Below are 18,058 nucleotides of genomic sequence, written 5' to 3' on the forward strand. Positions count from 1 at the left end.
ACACAAACAGCTGCCTCGCGGGCCCTCGCAGGCCGACTGAGGACCCAGGAGGTGACATGAGCCAAGGGCCTAACAGTGCCCACCACTGGGGACAGGGGTTTAATCCTAAAGGAACGATGACCAGACACTGTAGGTGGTCTTCAGCAGTCACCTGTAAGGCTGGAAGCGGCTAGAAGCACTCTGTTTCAAGAACTGTTCTGTCAGTCAGGAGACCAGAAAGAAGCGACGATGCCCACACGTGTGACACTGGGTGGCCCAAGTCACAGCTCTGCAGCCCGAAATGGGGGTCCAGGGTGTCTCCATGTCCTAAAGGAAGGCCCAAGGGGACCCCTCCCAACTCCTCAAGGGCCCTAGGAAGGCAGTAAGCAATGCTTTTCCCTAAACTCTGCCCCTGAAGAAGGACACATCAGAATGTGAAGATACGAGGCTGACGCTATTTCTAGATTAGGTCTGAAAGTTTTGATTCATCAAATGTGGAGGAGGGGCATGGCGGGGCATGGCAGTGAAGGCCCAGGGGGAGGGCTGGCAAGGCCCAACACAGCCTGGTGTGAAATGCAGGCCACAGACCCCACGCCCATGGAATGGTGGCTGTGGTTGGGCACTCCCTTGGGAGGCGTGTTTTCTCTCCACAGAACTGTGGTAGAGACACGACGGAATCCAACCCGTTTCCCAGTCTACCCGTTTCAGGTGAAGCCTTTGGGGTCCCTGGAGTGAGTCCCTCCAGTGACAAAGCAGCCACATGAGCCGGCAACAGACTGAGCCACCGGCTGGACCCACAGCTTCCCGGAGGTGGGCCTTGGCTCGGAGCACGCGTCTGTTAGCACACAGGCCCCCTCCTTGAATCACTTTGCTAAGGCTGCTGGAATGAATTACTACAAATGTAGTCAATTTTAATGACATAAATTTACTATCTCTGTCAGGAGTCTGCACGGGGTCTCACTGGGCTCAGATCAAGGTGTGGGCAGGACTCCGTTCCTTTCTGAGGCTCTGGGGGAGAATGTGTTTTCCTCCCACTCCTGGCTCCTGGTGGCTGCCCACGTTCCCTGGCACATGGCTCCTTCCTCCATCTTCTTCTTTTTTTTAAAAATGTTTTATTTTTTTATTTTTGAGAGAGAGAGACAGCGCAAGCAGCGGAGGGTCAGAGAGAGAGGGAGATACAGAATCTGAAGCAGGCTCCAGGCTCCGAGTTAGCTGCCAGCACAGAGCCCGACGCAGGGCTTGAACCCACGAACCGTGAGATCATGACCTGAGCTGAAGTTGGCTGCTTAACCAACTGAGCCACCCAGGCGCCCCTCCAACTTCGAAGCCAGTGTATCACCCTGATGCAGACTCTTCTGCATCTGAGGACCCTGTGGTTATACTGGGCCCACTCACACACACCTGGGTCATCTCCCCACCTCAAGGTCAGATGTTAACAGCCGTGAGCCCCCCATGCCAGGTACACTAATGCAGTCACAAGTCGTGGGGTTTGGCAAGTGGTATGCTTTGGGACCATTTTTCTGGCTACCATCCTCAAGGACAAATAACCCCAAATGTGGACAATTTCAAGGAGAAGGAACGCTCTCCCTGGGGATGACCTCTCGGCCTGTTCCCCACAAGGCCTCTGGAAAGTGTGCTCCAACCCAAGTCATCCTTCCAAAGCAGTCCCCACACGCGACTCTGGACAAGAGCCAGCACCCCAAAGGTGACCCTGCTTCAGTGATTCTGCAGAAAGCAAGTCAGAAAGGTCTACGGTACACCAGGGAGGAGACTTCTTGCTGTGTGTCCCAAGGTGGCCCGGGCTGGTCACCTGAGTCCCTGTGTAGACCTACCTCACTCTAAGGCTTCCTGTATCAGGATGAGTTAGAAATTGGTTACAGCGACTCCAAGGCACCCATCAACCTCGAGGAAATTTCCATGCGGTGGGGTAACCCCGTCAAGCATCACACAACTCCCAACCCAGCGGCCCATCCCTTTTAGATCTTAGTTTGGCTCCAAAAGGCCCAACGGCTTAGCTGAAATAGTAATAACAAGAACAACAATTCTAAGGAGGTGAGCGTACTACTTCCTGACGCACCTGCGTCTTCCATGTCTGGGAACCAGAGCCTCAGAAACTTTAAATACCTACAAAACTGGCAGAATCTTATTAAAAGCCACCTGGAATTACCATGGCCATGAGGAAGAATGTTCTAGTTAGATAAGATCATTTGAGAAGTGCACTGGAAAGTCAGGGCCCCCAAATCAAACAAACAGAACGGGATACCTACTTAACTGGCGAGCAAAAGCCTCTGAAATGCTTCCAAATTCCAAGACAGCTTCACTGACAGATTCATTGCAAAAGGCTAATTAATCACTGAACACAGGTTTATCCATTTTTGGCTTCCTTTTCCAGAGGAACCAAAGAAATTCAAGCCTACCGGTAAAACACGTTTTGTGCCGCACTGAAAAATTTATGAGAAAGTATGCTTCTAGAAATTATACACTGCATTTACAAGTCTGCCAAGCCACAGACTGCTGCTGTAAAAGTTCCCGATTACTTACTTCTTCATTTCCACTGGAAAGGTTTTGAAGAGTTAAAAATTCTAATACATGTAATTAAACTGCTAGAAATAATAAAGGAAACATCTCCCTAGGTAAACAAAGTAAGAGGTGTGTTTTTACTTCAAGAAGGTATGAGGAACGGAAAGGTATTTGTGTGGAGGGAAAAGAAAGTCATTTTGGCTTAAAGTAAAGCTGTTTATTTCAGAATGGGAAAGAGGGAAAACGTGTGGCAAAATATGGATGTAAAAGAGAGAGCTATAGATTTGTGGAAAATAGGTCTTCGGAAAGAGATTTTCATGTGTGGTCAATCAGGCTAGCCAAGATTAGAATAACTTTAATAAGACAAATGGCTTTTAACATCAAAAGTAATATGGTACAAAATTAGAATTTGTATTTCTCTCTTTTAAAAGGACCATGTTTAGGGAGCCTGGGTGGCTCAGTTGGTTAAGTGACTGATTCTTGATTTCGGCTAAGGTCATGATCTCATGGTTTGTGAAACTGAGCCCCACGTTGGGCTCTGTGATGACAGCGTGGAGTCTGCTTGGGATTCTCTCTCTCTCCCCCCCATCTAAAAATAAACTTAAAAATATTAAAAAAATTAAAAAAGGACAAACTTTTCTTCAACTATTGGTTGCTCTTTTTGTTTTGTTGTTTTATTTTTTTAAAAATGTTTTAATTTATTTCTGAGAGACAGAGCATGAGTGAGGCAGGGACAGAGAGAGGGAGACACAGAATCTGAAGCAGGCTCCAGGCACTGAGCTGTCAGCACAGAGTCTGACGCAGGGCTCAAACCCATGAACCGTGAGATCATGACCTGAGCTGAAGTCGGATGTTCAACCCACTGAGCCACCCAGGCGCCCCTAGTTGCTCTTGATAAGATACTATAAAAGGTTCTTCTCTATCTTTTAAGTAATCTGCCCGGGAAACAAAGATTTTGTGCCTTGTCAAAATAATTTCCTGGGTCTTTATTAGGTCTTTGATTCCTTACGAAAGCTGAATTTTCTCTATTAAAAGAGCTAAGGCTTTATTTATTTGTTTATTTCTTTTTAAACAACTGTTTAACTTCCTATATTTGCCTCAAGGTCTTCAGTTTGTCACTGTGGTTAAATAGATGACTAAGTATTGCATCACAGTGACCTATGATCCTACTTGACCAAGTGTTTTAAAATCTTTTGATTTTTTAAATAAACTTCCAAGAATCAAATGCTAAATGAACATTTAAAAAAATTAATGTGTTACTTATTTTTGAGAGAGAGAGAAACACAGCTGTTAGCTCAGAGTGTGACGTAGGGGCTTGAACTCATGAACCAAGAGATCATTACCTGAGTTGAAGTTGGACGCTCAACTAACTTTGAGATTTTCCAGAGGGGCCCTTGGACATCTCAACAGATTTGTTCTCTTCCCTTACAAAAAGGAAGATGTTAAACTAACTTGGCTCATTTGGTATGGGAAATCACATGGGAAGTGTTGTCAAATAAAATGTATTTTATTCGTATAGGTATGTGTTTCAGAAATTGCATGAAATTCCTAGAAATCTGATTTTTCTGGTATTATGTCATGATCCCAGTGCTTATCTTAAAAGGTCACACATCACAGAAATAACTACAATTCCTTATCAAGTGAACTCTCAGCAGATCTTTAACAATGGACATTTTCAAGTATTCATCATTTACAGAGAGTTTCTGTCTGACTTAGATGCATTTGCCAAAGTTTTCCTACCAAAGTGCTTCATCTTCATGGGGCTTCATGCAAAGAACTTTGGTAAGCCCAGATTCCAGATAACTTCAAGATCATAAAACTGAACTGGCTAAGAATTTCCAGAACTAATGGGGAAAAAAAACTGGATTCAAGCAGAATGAGGATTAATAACAAGGAAATGAACAAACGGAAGAGAACTGTGATGTTCATGACTTCTGGTTGAAACACTGATGTTTCATTTTTCCAGATAGGAGGAAAACTTTTCTCACACAGCAATTTGGTAAAGTGTACCTTTGTAAACAAAGATGAAACATGTGCTTTTTCTCCTGAGCTGACCCCTCCAGAATTCAGAAATTTTAAAGTATTCTTCTTATGGCAATATGATTAGTTATTTGCATAAGTCCAATGACATAAGCCTTGGAACAGGACACAACTGGAAATATTGGCTGTATTACCAAGGCCTTGACTCTCTTGTCATATTTGAGAAACACATGCCTAGACTCAGATATGACCGGATAGCTTTAAGGAACTAAGGTTGACTGTATGGACTCAATAAACAAGGTCCCTTAAAAAAACCCAAATCAACCTGGTTCTTTGTTTCCAAGGTTCTAGCTTTGAAACCATGGAGAAGCTTCTGTGGTCGGTCACTATCCTTGCTGCACTTAATCAACAATGTAAAATTAGTTTTGCTGTGATGATCTATAGTAAAAAAAGAATAAGGGTTAATTGCAGAGAGGAAAAACTACGTCTGCACCTTCGTAGGTATCAGATTCTAATCCTGTTCATTATCTTTGAGGTTTTGTGATCCAAAAATCAGACCAGATCCTGAATTCTTTGAGTTTTCTCAAATATCTGGCCCTGACTCTTGAAACTAGTGTTTCTAATCTTCTCCTCTCCTTCTGATTTGGAATTAGTAGGAACAAACACTGTCCCTGAATCTCCTTGGAAGGGATTATGCCGGGTCCTCCTCACTGTCAGGCTGGCAGCCGGGGTCCAGGGACCTGAAGCTTAGGCACACATCTCATAGCTAAAGAAGGCTCTGGCTGCCCTTCTGTGAACACTGGAGACCCTCGGCATCAGATGACTGGGGAGACAAGCAGTGGACATCGACGTAGACTGCTTCTGCCCAAGACGCTGGACGGAGACCTCAGAGTTGAACTGAACATGAACTCTTCTTCCTTTTCATTCCTGGATCTGGCTATCTGGGAAGACGGCACCATCATCCTGATCTCCTCATGTTGGGCTGTGAGGGCGGAGTAATCTTTGCCTTTCAGACTGCTGGATTAGCTGTAAAAAACTCCTACCTGGCCACGAGCAGCGTCACCTTAGCGGGAATGCTTTGGGCCCCAAAAGGACTGGTCTCTGTCTGGGGGTGCATACCATTCTTCCCGGGGCCTGCAAAGGCTTGGCTGGCTGGTGCGTAACTGGGCAGGGCCCCTTAGGGTTAACTGTCCACAGACGGAGACACCTCATTGGTCAGCCCCTGAGTTTAATGTTGGGAGGCCTCTGTGAGTCAGGATTTGCTGCCTTCGGCTGGGCCCTACTTCCCTGGTCCCTGGTTAGCAGTACATTCAAAAGACCTTGTGACCAGGGACCTCTCCTTAACTCGTGAAAGTACAGGCTTTCCGCTGCTTAAGCAACAGCTGCTCAGCAGAGATGCTCCGGCACACAGCTCTCTGGCCAAGGTTGTTCTTGATAAGAGGACACGGCTAGGTCATCTCCTGGCTGAACGAGGGGCCTGTGCTGTGGTCAACGTCACTTATCATCACACCTGGATGAACACTTCTGGGAAAGCGTAAACTCATTTACATAAAACCGCAGAGCAGCAGTCTCTTTGACTTCCTTGGTTTTGAGAGGTTCGGGTCTTGGGGACCATGGCTCTGAAGTGCATTCCACACACTAGGAATTCTTCTGCTTCTAATGATCACGGTAACTTCCCTGGGCGCTATCTTCTCTCCAAAGTTTTAAAGGCATGTTCGAAACTACTAACCATCAAGCAAATGATCTCCCTATGATTGGAATGTCAGAAAAGCAACGAAGAGAATGACCCACAAGGAAACTGTGAGGCCGAACTCGTGACCCTGTGACCACCATAGGCATTCCACAAAAAATATCCTGATCTGGGAATGTTGCACAGATTAGTCAAAGCTGTGAGAAAGACAAGAGTGGTGGCTCAGAGTGGCACTGATGCCTTAAATTTTGGTCACTTCTCTCAGGATGAGAGTCTGATCAAAAGGGAGGAATTGCTGGGGTGCCTGCGCGGCTCAGTCGGTTGCGTGTCTGACTCTTGACTCTGGCTCAGGTCATCATCTCACGGTTTGGGAGTTTGTCGGTCTTATTGCTGACAGTGCAGGGTCTGCTTAGAATTCTCTCTCTTTCCCTCTCTGTCCTTCCCCCACATTTCTCTTTCAAAATATGTAAGTAAACGTTAAGGGGAAAAAAAAAGGGAGGAATTGTTACAAAAGAGACAATAGACCCTAAATGGAGTCACTTGTGCCAAGCCCCAAGTCAGCAAACCAAGATTGAAGACCTTAACCTAACTGCGGTGGTGTCAGCGTCTCCTGGGAACGGGGCCTCTAACCCTCTAACCCATCAATCTGGAATTTCCTGCAGGGCTAGTGAGGTCATCGCCCCCCCCCCCCCCCCCCCCCCCCCCCCGGCCCCAGGAAGGTGACCTTGCCTGAAACAACCCACCCTTTCCTTGTCCTTCCCTCTTCTGCGTAGAAAAGCCTTCCATTCTGCACAGCATCTCACTCCTTTCTGTCTGCTAGAGGGGGTGCCACCCCATTCATGCATCGGTGAGTTAAAAGCCAGTAAGACTGAGTCAGAAGCCAGTAAGATCTTTAAAATTTCCTCAGCGAACGTGCTTTTCCAGGAGCGCTCTCTCAGACGTGTGAATCACTACCCTCGTTCTAGAGACGGGGAAACACACCGGGAGCCTGGGAGTTCGTTCGAGGCCGCACGGCTGGGACACGGGAGGTCTGGGCCTCAATCCCGGTCGTTCCCCGTTGGAGCACAGAAACCCTGGTGGAAGCAAGGGCCAGGCCCTGTGGGAATTGTGGCTCTTCGCCTCGGTGGAGTGGAACTGTGCTTCCCAACGAGCCTTCAAGGTGATGGCCCTCCCGGCAGGGCAGTCTCCTCCGGAAGGGTCCAGCAGGTTAGCAGGAGGAGGACCACTCACTGAAAGGACTGCCCTGCCCCCCCACCCCTCCCACCGCTGTTGCTCCCAGGTGAAGGCGCAGCAGGCCAAGGCCCCGACGGTCCGACAAGGTCACAAAGCACAGAGTGGTGGCTTCTTGTTCACATGAAGTCTCGAAAGTTCTGGACCTCCAGTGCCACCCATTAAGGCAGCGACACTAACGCAAGTGCCTTGACATGCAACCAGCAGGTGTAAGCGGGACCCGGAGCTGCTGGCCGCCATCACCCCTTCCACTTTCCCACAGTAGAAACACTGGCTCTTCAGCAATAAAGCAGCATCAGGTCTCAGTAGAACATTTTGACTATAAACCTAGTGCAAAAATAATGTTATATGCCAATGAACTAGTAAATTGCTCCTCCTGGGGATTTCCCTTGATGGGAAAGGCGGCTGAGCCAGATGTCTGGCTGCGCCTGCACGGCCGTGTGGCTCCACCGACCCCTCCTCCTGCCCCGCCGCCTCTGCCCCGCCGGGACTCCCTCATTTCGGCCGAATCATTTCTACCCTGATGTAACAGGACAGCTGCTTACAGCTCTCCTGGCTTCCGTTCTCCCCACTCCCATTGTTCTCTGATGTTTCGCCAGGGTGATCCTTCTAGAAAGCAGGTTGGACGCCTTGCTCCTGCTGGTGATTCTCCACCGCTCTCCGCCGGAGGTGCTCCCCGGGACCTGGATCTAGATCCTCTCCTGGGGGCCTGCTCTCCCACCCAGCACCTCCCTGATCTAGCTGGAATGGCCTGGAAGCCGCAGGGCCCCTGGGGAATTTTTCTCCTTGTTAACCCATGGAGTCTTCGAGCACAACCCCTCCTCCTGTCCCCTGTGTCTGATCCCCATCCCCTCTGCAAGGGCTGGCCCACATCCGCCTTCACAGCTCTGAGGACAGGCAGCTCCGGGCCCCTCTGGAGAGCCAGGACTGAGAGAGGGCTCTCTACACTGGGAGCACGTTCCCTCCCGCCAGCCTCCGGGCTTGGCCGTGGCCGTGCGTTCCAGGCACCCTTTTCCTCACACAGTTTCCATGATATATTATAATTCCCTGGGTATGGCCGGACTGCTGCAGAAACACTACCTCCTTCGTTCTACAAACTCTACCTCTATTAATGCAGCCTCAGGCCTGCATTAATTTCTCTCAGCAGCCACATCAGGCTAAAACTCACCCTTAGTTGTCAGAACTCCCCTACGCTTTCCGGGTGCCCACCATGCTGGTATTTCCCTAGCGTGGGGCTTCACGATCTCCCGCCATATCAAGTGGCACTTTGGCAATTATAGAACTAACATTTATCTAAGTACCTACTTCTGACTCGGGCATTTTAACCTCTAACCTTCAAGACTACCAGGCATCATTCCCTCCCCTTCATTCTTATGTTAAAAAAAAGGTTTAAACGTATTTATGGTAAAATACACATAATATGAAATGCATCGTCTTAACCCATTTTTAAGCGCATGCTTCAGTGGTGTTAAGAGCATTCGAGTAGTTGTGTGACCAATCTCTGCAAGCTCTTCATTAAACGGGTCCCCACACCCCCTAACCCAGCCCCTGGCAACCACGATTCCACTTTGTCTAACTCAGACGCCTCTCTCCCTCAGCATGTTTGCAAAGCTCATCTCCCTTTTTTTCTCTTCTTTTTAAAAGAAATAGAAGCAGTTAAGAGAATGCCCGAGGCTACGTGGCCAGCAAATACAGAGTTGGGACGTGAACCAAGTATCACTTTGGAGGTGCCCCTTTTCTCCACAGTCCTGTCTCAGTCTCCACAGACTCAGTCTCCCAGGACTGAGACCCACAGCCCCCACCCCTAGCGGCCTTCAGCACTTTGAAGCACACCGACCCTGCCAAACTGCTTCAGTACCTGGGGACTGGCTCGGGGACGGTATGGGACAGTCTGGCTCAATCACCCCAGGACGAGGCCATCTGTTTAACAAACCGGAGCCTACCCCAAAGTGCCATCAAAATGACAGGCACGCCCAAGACCAGCCGGGGGACAAATCTGAGACGTGCACACGGCAACTGTCTCGCGGAGAAGGTCAGCTCTTTCCAGTATCTACTCCCGAGTTAAGGTCTCTGCAAAGTTGAGCTGCGCTGAGTAAACGCAAAGGGGCCAAAGCAAATTTGTTCAGCAAATAAAGGTAAATAAGTGCGTAAGCGCCTTCGTGAGGTGGAGCGGAGTCGTGGGGTGGAGGGTGCGCGTGGGAGCTGAGACCGTCTGGAAGAAAGGCCCAGGGAACGCCGGCTCTGCGCCCCTGGCTCTGCGTGTGGCGGTGAGGCGCACGGGCTCCAATCCTGGCTCTATACCTGGACAGCCGTGGCCTCAGTTTCCTCGTCTGTAAGATGGGAAACGTAACAGCACTGACCCCAGGGGGCTGCAGGGACGGTTCAGCGACTCTGTTCACGTGAAGTGCTCAGAACAGAGCCAGGCACAAAAGAAGTTACTACTACTATCGGGAGAACGAATGCACGATGATTCTAGCTCATTCTGTACATCTGCACTGGGCGCCTTCTACGGCCCAGGCCCGGGATCCTGAGCAAAGAGTCTGCGTGTGCGACGCTGAACCCGCACATTTTCCTTAGGGGATAAAGAAACCCACACACCCCAGGGTCGTTCCCAGGTGTAAACTGACTTTCATATTCCAATCAAACGCCGGGATGTTTTTAGTGGAAACAACGAACAAGGACACGCTTTCCTGAGCACCCGCCAAGGTGCGGGCGGGAGTGCTGGCCGCCAAGAGGCCACCGGCCGACGCCACTCCTGCGAGGGGGAAAGTGGTCACCGCAAATCCGAGGAGGATTTTCATCCCACTGTGAGGGGGGGAAGGCACCTGCCCAGACCACCTGAGGCAAACCGATAAGCTCTCCTTGAAACGGGAGAGCCTTTCTCTCCAAAGCAGCAGCGCCGTTTGTGAAAGTGGAATGTGTTCCCGTTCTGTGGCGTCCTCGGGGGGTGGGGAGAAGAGGGGTTCTGCAGGGGGGCCCCATCTCTTCCAGGCAGCGGAGGGTGCAGAGCCCCCCCAGTGGTACCGTGCGATGTTCTGTGCCGGACACGGGGCTGGGTACTTTCCCCAAAGCCTCTGCGACGACTTTGGTACCAGCCAGGAGGGGGCTGCGCATGCGAAGGTGGAGAGAAAGACTTCTTGGCAGTATGAGTCACTGCTACCAAGTCCAGAGCTTAGCGACCACCATGGGGGCAGAGACGGACGTGTAAGAGATCGGTTAAGGAAAAGGAAAAGCAGCGGCCACTGTGCAGTGGGTCCTCAGCACGGGAGTCTGGGCGCTGGGGCCACACCCAACACTCTGCCAAGCCAAGTACTTCTCAGGGCATCAGAAAATCAGGCGGCATTGACAGCTGTGCGTAAAACAATACAAGAACAACTGGCCCGCTAACTCAGAGAGAATGGTCTCGCAAGACGACAGAAACGGCTACGCTGTGGTGACTTTAAGTCCGAGGCCATGAAGCTTCCTACCTGATTTGCTCTTTCCAGGTCCGTCATGATCATTTCAATTTCGTCGGCCCTAGGAAGGTGAGAGAAAGACAGCTGTTAGTTGGCAGCGGGAGGACACTGGGGGGACCACGGCTCCCAGCTGGGCACCATGACCTGCAGCCATGAGTTCCCGGTGCCCACTGGGAGGAAGTATGCTTGGGTGGTGGGGAGGTCACCCAGACCTTGGGGAGACAGAGCTGTGAAAAGGCAAGTTACAATGTGTCCTTCCAGGAGACTGTACAGAGGGAGACAGAAATTCTCCTCAGGGAAGGGCATCTGGGAAGGCTTCAAGGGAGGTGATGTGTGAACTGGGTTTTGAAGGATGTGTAGAAGCTTGCCAGGAAGGAGAGAACCACAAGAAGGTGGAGGAGGGGACTGGAGGAGGATGGAAATGGAGGTTGGGAGACTCTGCAGTCTGCTCCATAAACCACCCAAGTTCACTGTCATCACCCGGCCAGCTCACACACGGAGTTGCTAGGGTCTTTTTCTTCTTCTTCTTCTTCTTCTTTTTTTTCTCCCTGGTTTTGAAAGTACTCCCTTTAAGTGATTTGAACTTTGCAAACATATGGTTCCAAGATCATGAGAATGAGTGGTAAGTGCTAAAAAGGAGCTGCTTCCAAAAGTCTGAGGCAGGTTAGCACAGGGTAGCCCGGACTTCTGCACAACAGGTCCCTGGGGCCCCTGTCAGGAGGCCAAAGCTGAGCCTGGCGGCCACCGAGGAAGACTTAACAGCAGATGAAGTGGAACGTTACAGCCACTGATCCTTGCTGGGGTTCAGGGGCCTGCTCGGCGGGGGGCCCTTGACTCTATATTCCATGTGGACTGGAACCGTCTGTTGCCTACCGGCCCCAGTCCCCTGCTCCGGGCTCTACACCAGGTCCCACCACGAGGCTCTGCCCACAGCGTGCCTTGGCCTACCCTTCAGCCCCAGGGCCCCATGTCCTGAGGGCAAACACCACCGTGGGCCGTGTGAGCCTGTGTGGCCTCCCTGGCTTGCCCTCCACTCCTGGGACCATCATCTCCTACTTCTGCCCCCCGCCCCCAGCACTTCCCAAATCCTCCCAGGGCTTCCTCTCAGGGAGTGGCACAGGTTTGAGCTTACAGGGTAGAGGTGGGGTCCCCACGCAGTGGGAGCTGTCTGAAGGCCGGGGTCTCCTTTACTCTCATCCTGGAGCTTCAAAGGGCTTGGCATCAGGCCTGGCTAATCCGTGGGACAGCTCAGGGCATCCCGAATGGGCCCAATTCGGAGAGGGCTCTTCTTTCCCTGAACCCTGCCTGGCTGGCCCTAACCACCCACCCCTATACTAAGAGCTGGCCAAACTGTACTCAGGCCCTGGCTGGTCTGTTTTTTGCTGTTTGCTGCATCCCGTGCTCCCTCTGGCCTGGAGGCTTTTCCAGACTGCAGCCGAGCACTGATCTGAGGCCGCCGTATCAGTGCCCAGCAGCCTGAATGGGGTAACTGATGCCCTGTGATCGGGTCCAATGCTCTTTATACCTGTTTGAAATAGTATCCTGCTTTCAGATTGGTCTGAAAAAAAAAAAGCCTGAAACAACTCATAAAATGGCTTAGTGACAGGAAGCTATTTTTAGGGTGGCTTTGTGAAGAAGGCAGTGTCTCTGGAAGGCCCAACACCCAATGGGGGCCCCTGCAGTCAGGTGCTGGGTCCAAGGGGGCAGGCTGCAGCAGCTTCAGTTATAAAACACCTCAGTGCATCATCTCAAATGGAAACCATGGAGACCTCACAGGAAAATGGCAGGGCCACAGAGAAGAGAGTCTGCTGACGACAGAGGGTAAAGAAACCAATATAAGTGCTGAGGGTCTGAAACACAGCTGCGTGACGGTCAGTACAGAGAGAGGTCATCTGACCACCTGCCGATGACGTGCAAACTTCTCTGGGTTCAAGATGAAATAGCGAACTTTTCCCAAGGCAAATCCCAACTGTTTTCTCAACATTTTTTAAAATGTTTGTTTACTTTTGAGAGAGAGCAAGAGCATAAATGGGGGAGGGGCAGAGAAAGACGGAGACAGAATCTGAAGCAGGCTCCAGACTCTGAGCTGTCAGCACAGAGCCCGAAGCGGGGCTCGAACTCACGAACTGTGAGATCATGACCTGAGCCAAAGTCAGAGGCTTAACTGACTGAGCCCCCCAGGCGCCCCAGGCAAATCACAACTTTTAAACACAGTTTGGAACTTTAGTCGGATGGTTACTCATCACGTATTTACGAAATCCAGATATTCATTGCAGATTCCCCCACTTCTGGCATGGCTCATTCATTGCCTCATTCCTTCCGCCACCATTTCCTGACAGCTGCCAGCGTCTGGCCCTGGCAGGGGACTACAGGACGGACCCTGCATATTTTGCTGGTCCTGCACAGGTATGGGAGACGGATGGAAACGCAGAGCCGCTGGGGCCCCAGACCAGCGATGCAGGCGACCACGCCTCACTTCTCCGGGATCCTGAGCCTGTGCTGGGGAGGCGTTTCCCCAAATCCTCCTGCTGGGTCTTCGGTGCGCCCACATCTCCTTCGGTTCCTCCACATATGCAACCTCTGCTTTATGCCTGCCGTTTCTCTACCTTTTCCTGCTGCCTTCTGGTTGGTTCTTCGGCCTGACCCAGACGTGGCTGGCTGCACCCACCCTGGAACTTTTCTTGTTTGTTCCTTAGTTTGGTTATTCTGTTCTTCATACCTGGCATTGTGGCTTCATGAGGTTTTGGATTATTCCTTGCTTCTGCTTCCCACCGCTGATATCTGGACCATACACGCTGCTGGGTCCGGGGTTTGTCCCCCAGAGGGGTGTTCTCGTCTGGGGCTGGTTGCCTTGGAGGACCAGCTACTCCTCATCTGGCAGGGAAGGCAGAGGGAGGGGAGAAGGGCAGGTGATGCCGTGTCTCCCAAGATGAAATGGAGCAGAAAGGTGCACAGCAGGTGTTGGATGCATTTTCGCTGCCTGCGGGGAGGGAATGATTCCAGGCCCCCCAGAGCCCTCACTGGTAACTCCCCTCCACCTGGAGAAGCCTCTGGATAGGGCTTCCTCTTTAATTAGCAAGAGAAGCCATATGGGGTGCAGTTCCCCAGGGAGGACTGTGGCTCCTGGGGAGGGCCCTGGGGGAGTCCACTTGGCCCACCCCTGCCTATTTTCAGCCACTCCTCACTCCTTGCCTGGCTGCTGCCAGTGGCCGGAGGCTGGTTCCGGGTTGGGTACACACTGGAGCTAGAGAACAGAGGGGTGCCCAGGGGCCTGGCTTTCTCTATGGGCGGGGATGGGCAAGGCTGGCACCTGTGGGGGCTGGGAAGTGGCCTCCAGATCCTGCTCGTTTTAGGGGATGTGGGTGTAACTTGGGAGCCTTCTCACAAACGCAGACTCTCTGGATTTCTTCTCAGAAAGCAGACGGTTTTGGAGATCTGTGAGTCTACCTGACATCCGGGAGACGGTGCAGCGTCCCCCATAGATGTCAAGTCACTTCTAGAAAGATTAGTCACATTTAAACAGGAAGGTGCCTTCTTGGCAGGCTACGGCATTCCCTGGAAATGAATTTCAACTTTTTCCATCTTCTGGTCAGTTTCACTTCGGTTACTAAGCAACCGCTAAATGGACTAAAATATTGAACCTGATAACAACTACCGCACTTGCACTTACCTTTCATTCCCTGAGCAACTCTCAGATTTCCAATGCTTTCAAATGGTAATCACAACACTGAGTTCTGCTGTTAACGAGCTGGGGGGGGGGGCGCTATTCAATACCAGGTATCCTGATGATAGTAGGGGTTGGAGGGTGGGGGGGGTCCTGCAGGTTCCCATTCACAGAATGGACCCGAAACTGCAGGAGGAGACAATGGAAGGGACCAGGGATGTCAGGGGCGAGGAAAGGTTCGGATTCTTATTTTACAAGTCTGTGGGCTCCTGATTTGCTTTTCCAAGGGGGCATACTTCCCAGGAGGTTAAAGAAGACCCAACTAGCTGGTCAGGGCTTCTGAGGACAGGAAGCGTGGCCACTGGCATTTGTAGACAAGGACCAAGATGGTGGGCTCTCGCACGTGTGTGCTGGTCTCGTCTGAGGACACATCTGCCGCTGAGTCTGCAAATCCACTCCCCTCCTGATGGCTGCCCCCAGCCCCCAACAAAATTAATCCTACGGGACACATTGCCCTCAGCAGTAGTACTAGGAAAATGCCCAGAGGTTAATACTGTAACTAGAAATGTTATCTGAAAAGCACAGTAATGAGCGAAATGGCATGTGCTTTCACAGCACGAGCGTCAACAATATTCCAAAGGTTTCTCGTCGTTTTCATTCTGAAGGTTCAATGACCACATCAGGGTCTGGAGCCTGACATTAGCCTAGAATCATTTATTTCCTTCAAAGTCCATAATAACAGCCCGTATTGTTGGCTCAGCAAAACGATTTATTATAAAAATTTGGTTCTCTCACCTTTTTACGAGCTGACAAAACAGCTTTCACTGATCTATGAACCTGTGCCGTGCTCTGCTCTGCTCTGTCTTCACAAAGCAGATCATTTCTGCTCGGCCTAGAATGCGTCGTTCGTCTGATTCGCTCCCTACAGATCATTCCAGGGCTCTTTCTCGGCTGGCACACAATTTTTATGAGGAACTTAAAGGGACGCGGTCAGGGATGGAAGAGAAACGATACCCACACTAGGAGCGCCGTGTTTACCTTCATCCCAGCCTCCCAAGCGCTAAGGGATGGCATCAGGGCAAGGTCGGTGCAGATCTCAACAGCAAAGAACCACAATCACATCAGGAGTTGCTAAAACAAAGCACATCTACAGGGCAGCTGAAGGGCGGCCAGGGCGCCCTGGGATCAGTGTGGCTTCTTGGACCCAAGTCAAAAGTCAGTAGTCTCAACACTAGATTGTAAAGTCTTGGACACCAAAAGAAGTATCTAAAGATAAATTCTTCCTGCTTTAAAAATTAAAAACACTGTTTTTTTGGTGTTTTTTTTTTTTTGGGAGAGCACGCGAGAGGGGCAGAGAGAGAATCTAAGGCAGGATCCGTGTGGTCAGCAAGGAGCCCGATGCGGGGCTCCATCTCACAAAATGCGGGGTCATGGCCTGAGCCGTAATCACAAGTTGGGTGCTTACCCAACCAAGTCATGCCGGTGCCCCAAAGATGCAACTTTAAAAAGCTGTAGGATGTTTAATAAAGTGACTCTCCTCCTCCACCCAGATGCTGCATTTGATGGCCTCCGCTGTCAGGAAGGTGGTCGCTGGAGACCCCAGGCCAGGCTCTCTGAGCACAGGAGGGAGGGGAGATACAGGAGTGGGGCTCCCCGGGCTGGGTTTAGAGATAACAGGCAGGAAAAGGAAAAAGACGTAGGCAGAGGGCCAGGTGTGGTGGTCTGGAATTCCATGAACCAGGGCAGGATTTCTCAGGAAAGGTCGCTCCCTGCCCCTGCACGGGCACATGGCTGAGGAGCTGCGCATGGCACGGGAGCCCAAGGCCACCAGGAGGCACGGCTGGTCTGCAGAGGGGCGCATGAAAAGCCAGGGCAAGACTGTACCCAGAGAAGGCAGCACTGTGCCCTCCTGCAGGACGGGCGCCGGCCGCAGACTTAGGTGCGTGTGGGGGAATCTACATATATGTCCCCACGCCAAGTGCACAGTGCATACTGGCATCTGTCTTATTGCTGGTGCACAGGACACACCCTGCCTGTCCTAAGGCTTAGAAATAGGCACCCAATGGGACTCTGTCACCGCCTACTGAGGGGGGGGGCTATAGGGACATGGAGAGACCCCAAATGACAGCCGTCTAAGGGACTGTGTCTCCTCTGCAGACGGGAGGAGGGACAGTCTCACGGGTGAAGGGCCATCTGGTCTACATCCTGGAGGATGAAGAGGAGTTTGTGGGGCAGAGGGAGGAACAGCCTTGGAGCCAGAGAAAAGACATGGTGGACGTTGGTTCAACTTCGCTAACAGCTTTCTGGTTGTTCTCTGGGCCTTTCGGGGAGTCCTGTGCCCTGACTGTGACAGGGCAGTGTCTTCCTGCCCTTTTCTCTCTCCTCGTGCTCTAGGATGGTGGTCGGGGCCAGTGCTTCCAGAACCACATCACATAGCAAGGGGACGGTGGGGATCCCCACCTGGTGTCCGACTTTGAAGGCGATGATGCCTGGAATGTTCCACCATTAAGCACGTTGCTCACTGTGGACTTTAAATATATGTGTTTTTATTTTGTTAATGAAATATCCAACTGCTACTATTTTATTAAGACTTTTTAATAACAAACAGATATTGATTTCATTAAGTGCTTTTTAAGCATTTATGAAGTGAATTAAATGGGTTTTTTCCTCTGACTCGCTAAAATGGTAAATTCTAGTGACAGTTATTTGCCTGTTTGTGGTGTATCACAGGGTTCCATATTCCTGAATTGTGTGCTATTTTATTATTTTTTTCATAGATACTTCTACAGGAGATTTGCATGCAGTTTCTTTTGTCTTATCTTTGCCAAAATGAAGTCATACCAGATTTGACGGTATTGCCTTTTTTTTTTTTTTTTTTTTTTAAGATTTTGCTATCAAGTAATTTCTACACTCAACCATGGGGCTCGAACTCATGACCCTGAGATTAAGGCTCATACACTCTACCAACTGAGCCTGCTAGGTGGCCTGATGATGCTGCTCTTTAAAAAAATTTTTTTCAGGGGCGCCTGGGTGGCTCAGTCGGTTAAGCGCCGGCTTCGGCTCAGGTCAGATCTCACGGTTCGTGGGTTCAAGCCCCACGTCAGGCTCTGTGCTGATGGCTAGCTCAGAGCCTGGAGCCTGCTTCAGATTCTGTGTCCCCCTCTCTCTCTCTGACCCTCCCCTGCTCTCACTGTCTCTGTCTCTCAAAAATAAATAAAAACCATAAAAAAAATTAAAAAAATTTTTTTTCAATGTTTATTCATTTTTTTAAATTTTTTTATTTTTTTAATGTTTTATTTATTTTTGATACAGAGAGAGACAGAGCATGAGAGGGGGAGGGGCAGAGAGAGAAGGAGACACAGAACCAGAAGCAGGCTCCAGGCTCTGAGCTAGCTGTCAGCATAGAGCCTGACGTGGGGCTCGAACCCACAAACGTGAGATCTGACCTGAGCTGAAGTCGGTCACCTAACCGACTGAGCCACCCAGGCACCCCTCAATGTTTATTCATTTTTAAGAGAGAGAGAGAGAGAGAGAGAGAGA

At 50.5% G+C, this 18,058-nt stretch overlaps 1 protein-coding gene across 1 annotated transcript in view; it reads right to left on the reverse strand.

Moving 5' to 3' along the window:
• CUX1 (cut like homeobox 1) overlaps window positions 1–18,058 on the reverse strand; it is a 353,536-nt gene that overhangs the window by 93,525 nt on the left and 241,953 nt on the right. The window contains exon 9 of the mRNA XM_029946913.1: window positions 10,867–10,915. Coding sequence (XP_029802773.1) covers window positions 10,867–10,915 — 49 coding nt within the window. The remainder of the gene's footprint in view (window positions 1–10,866; window positions 10,916–18,058) is intronic.

This window comes from Suricata suricatta, chromosome 8 (genome assembly GCF_006229205.1).
Source record: "Suricata suricatta isolate VVHF042 chromosome 8, meerkat_22Aug2017_6uvM2_HiC, whole genome shotgun sequence".
Lineage (NCBI taxonomy): Eukaryota > Metazoa > Chordata > Mammalia > Carnivora > Herpestidae > Suricata > Suricata suricatta.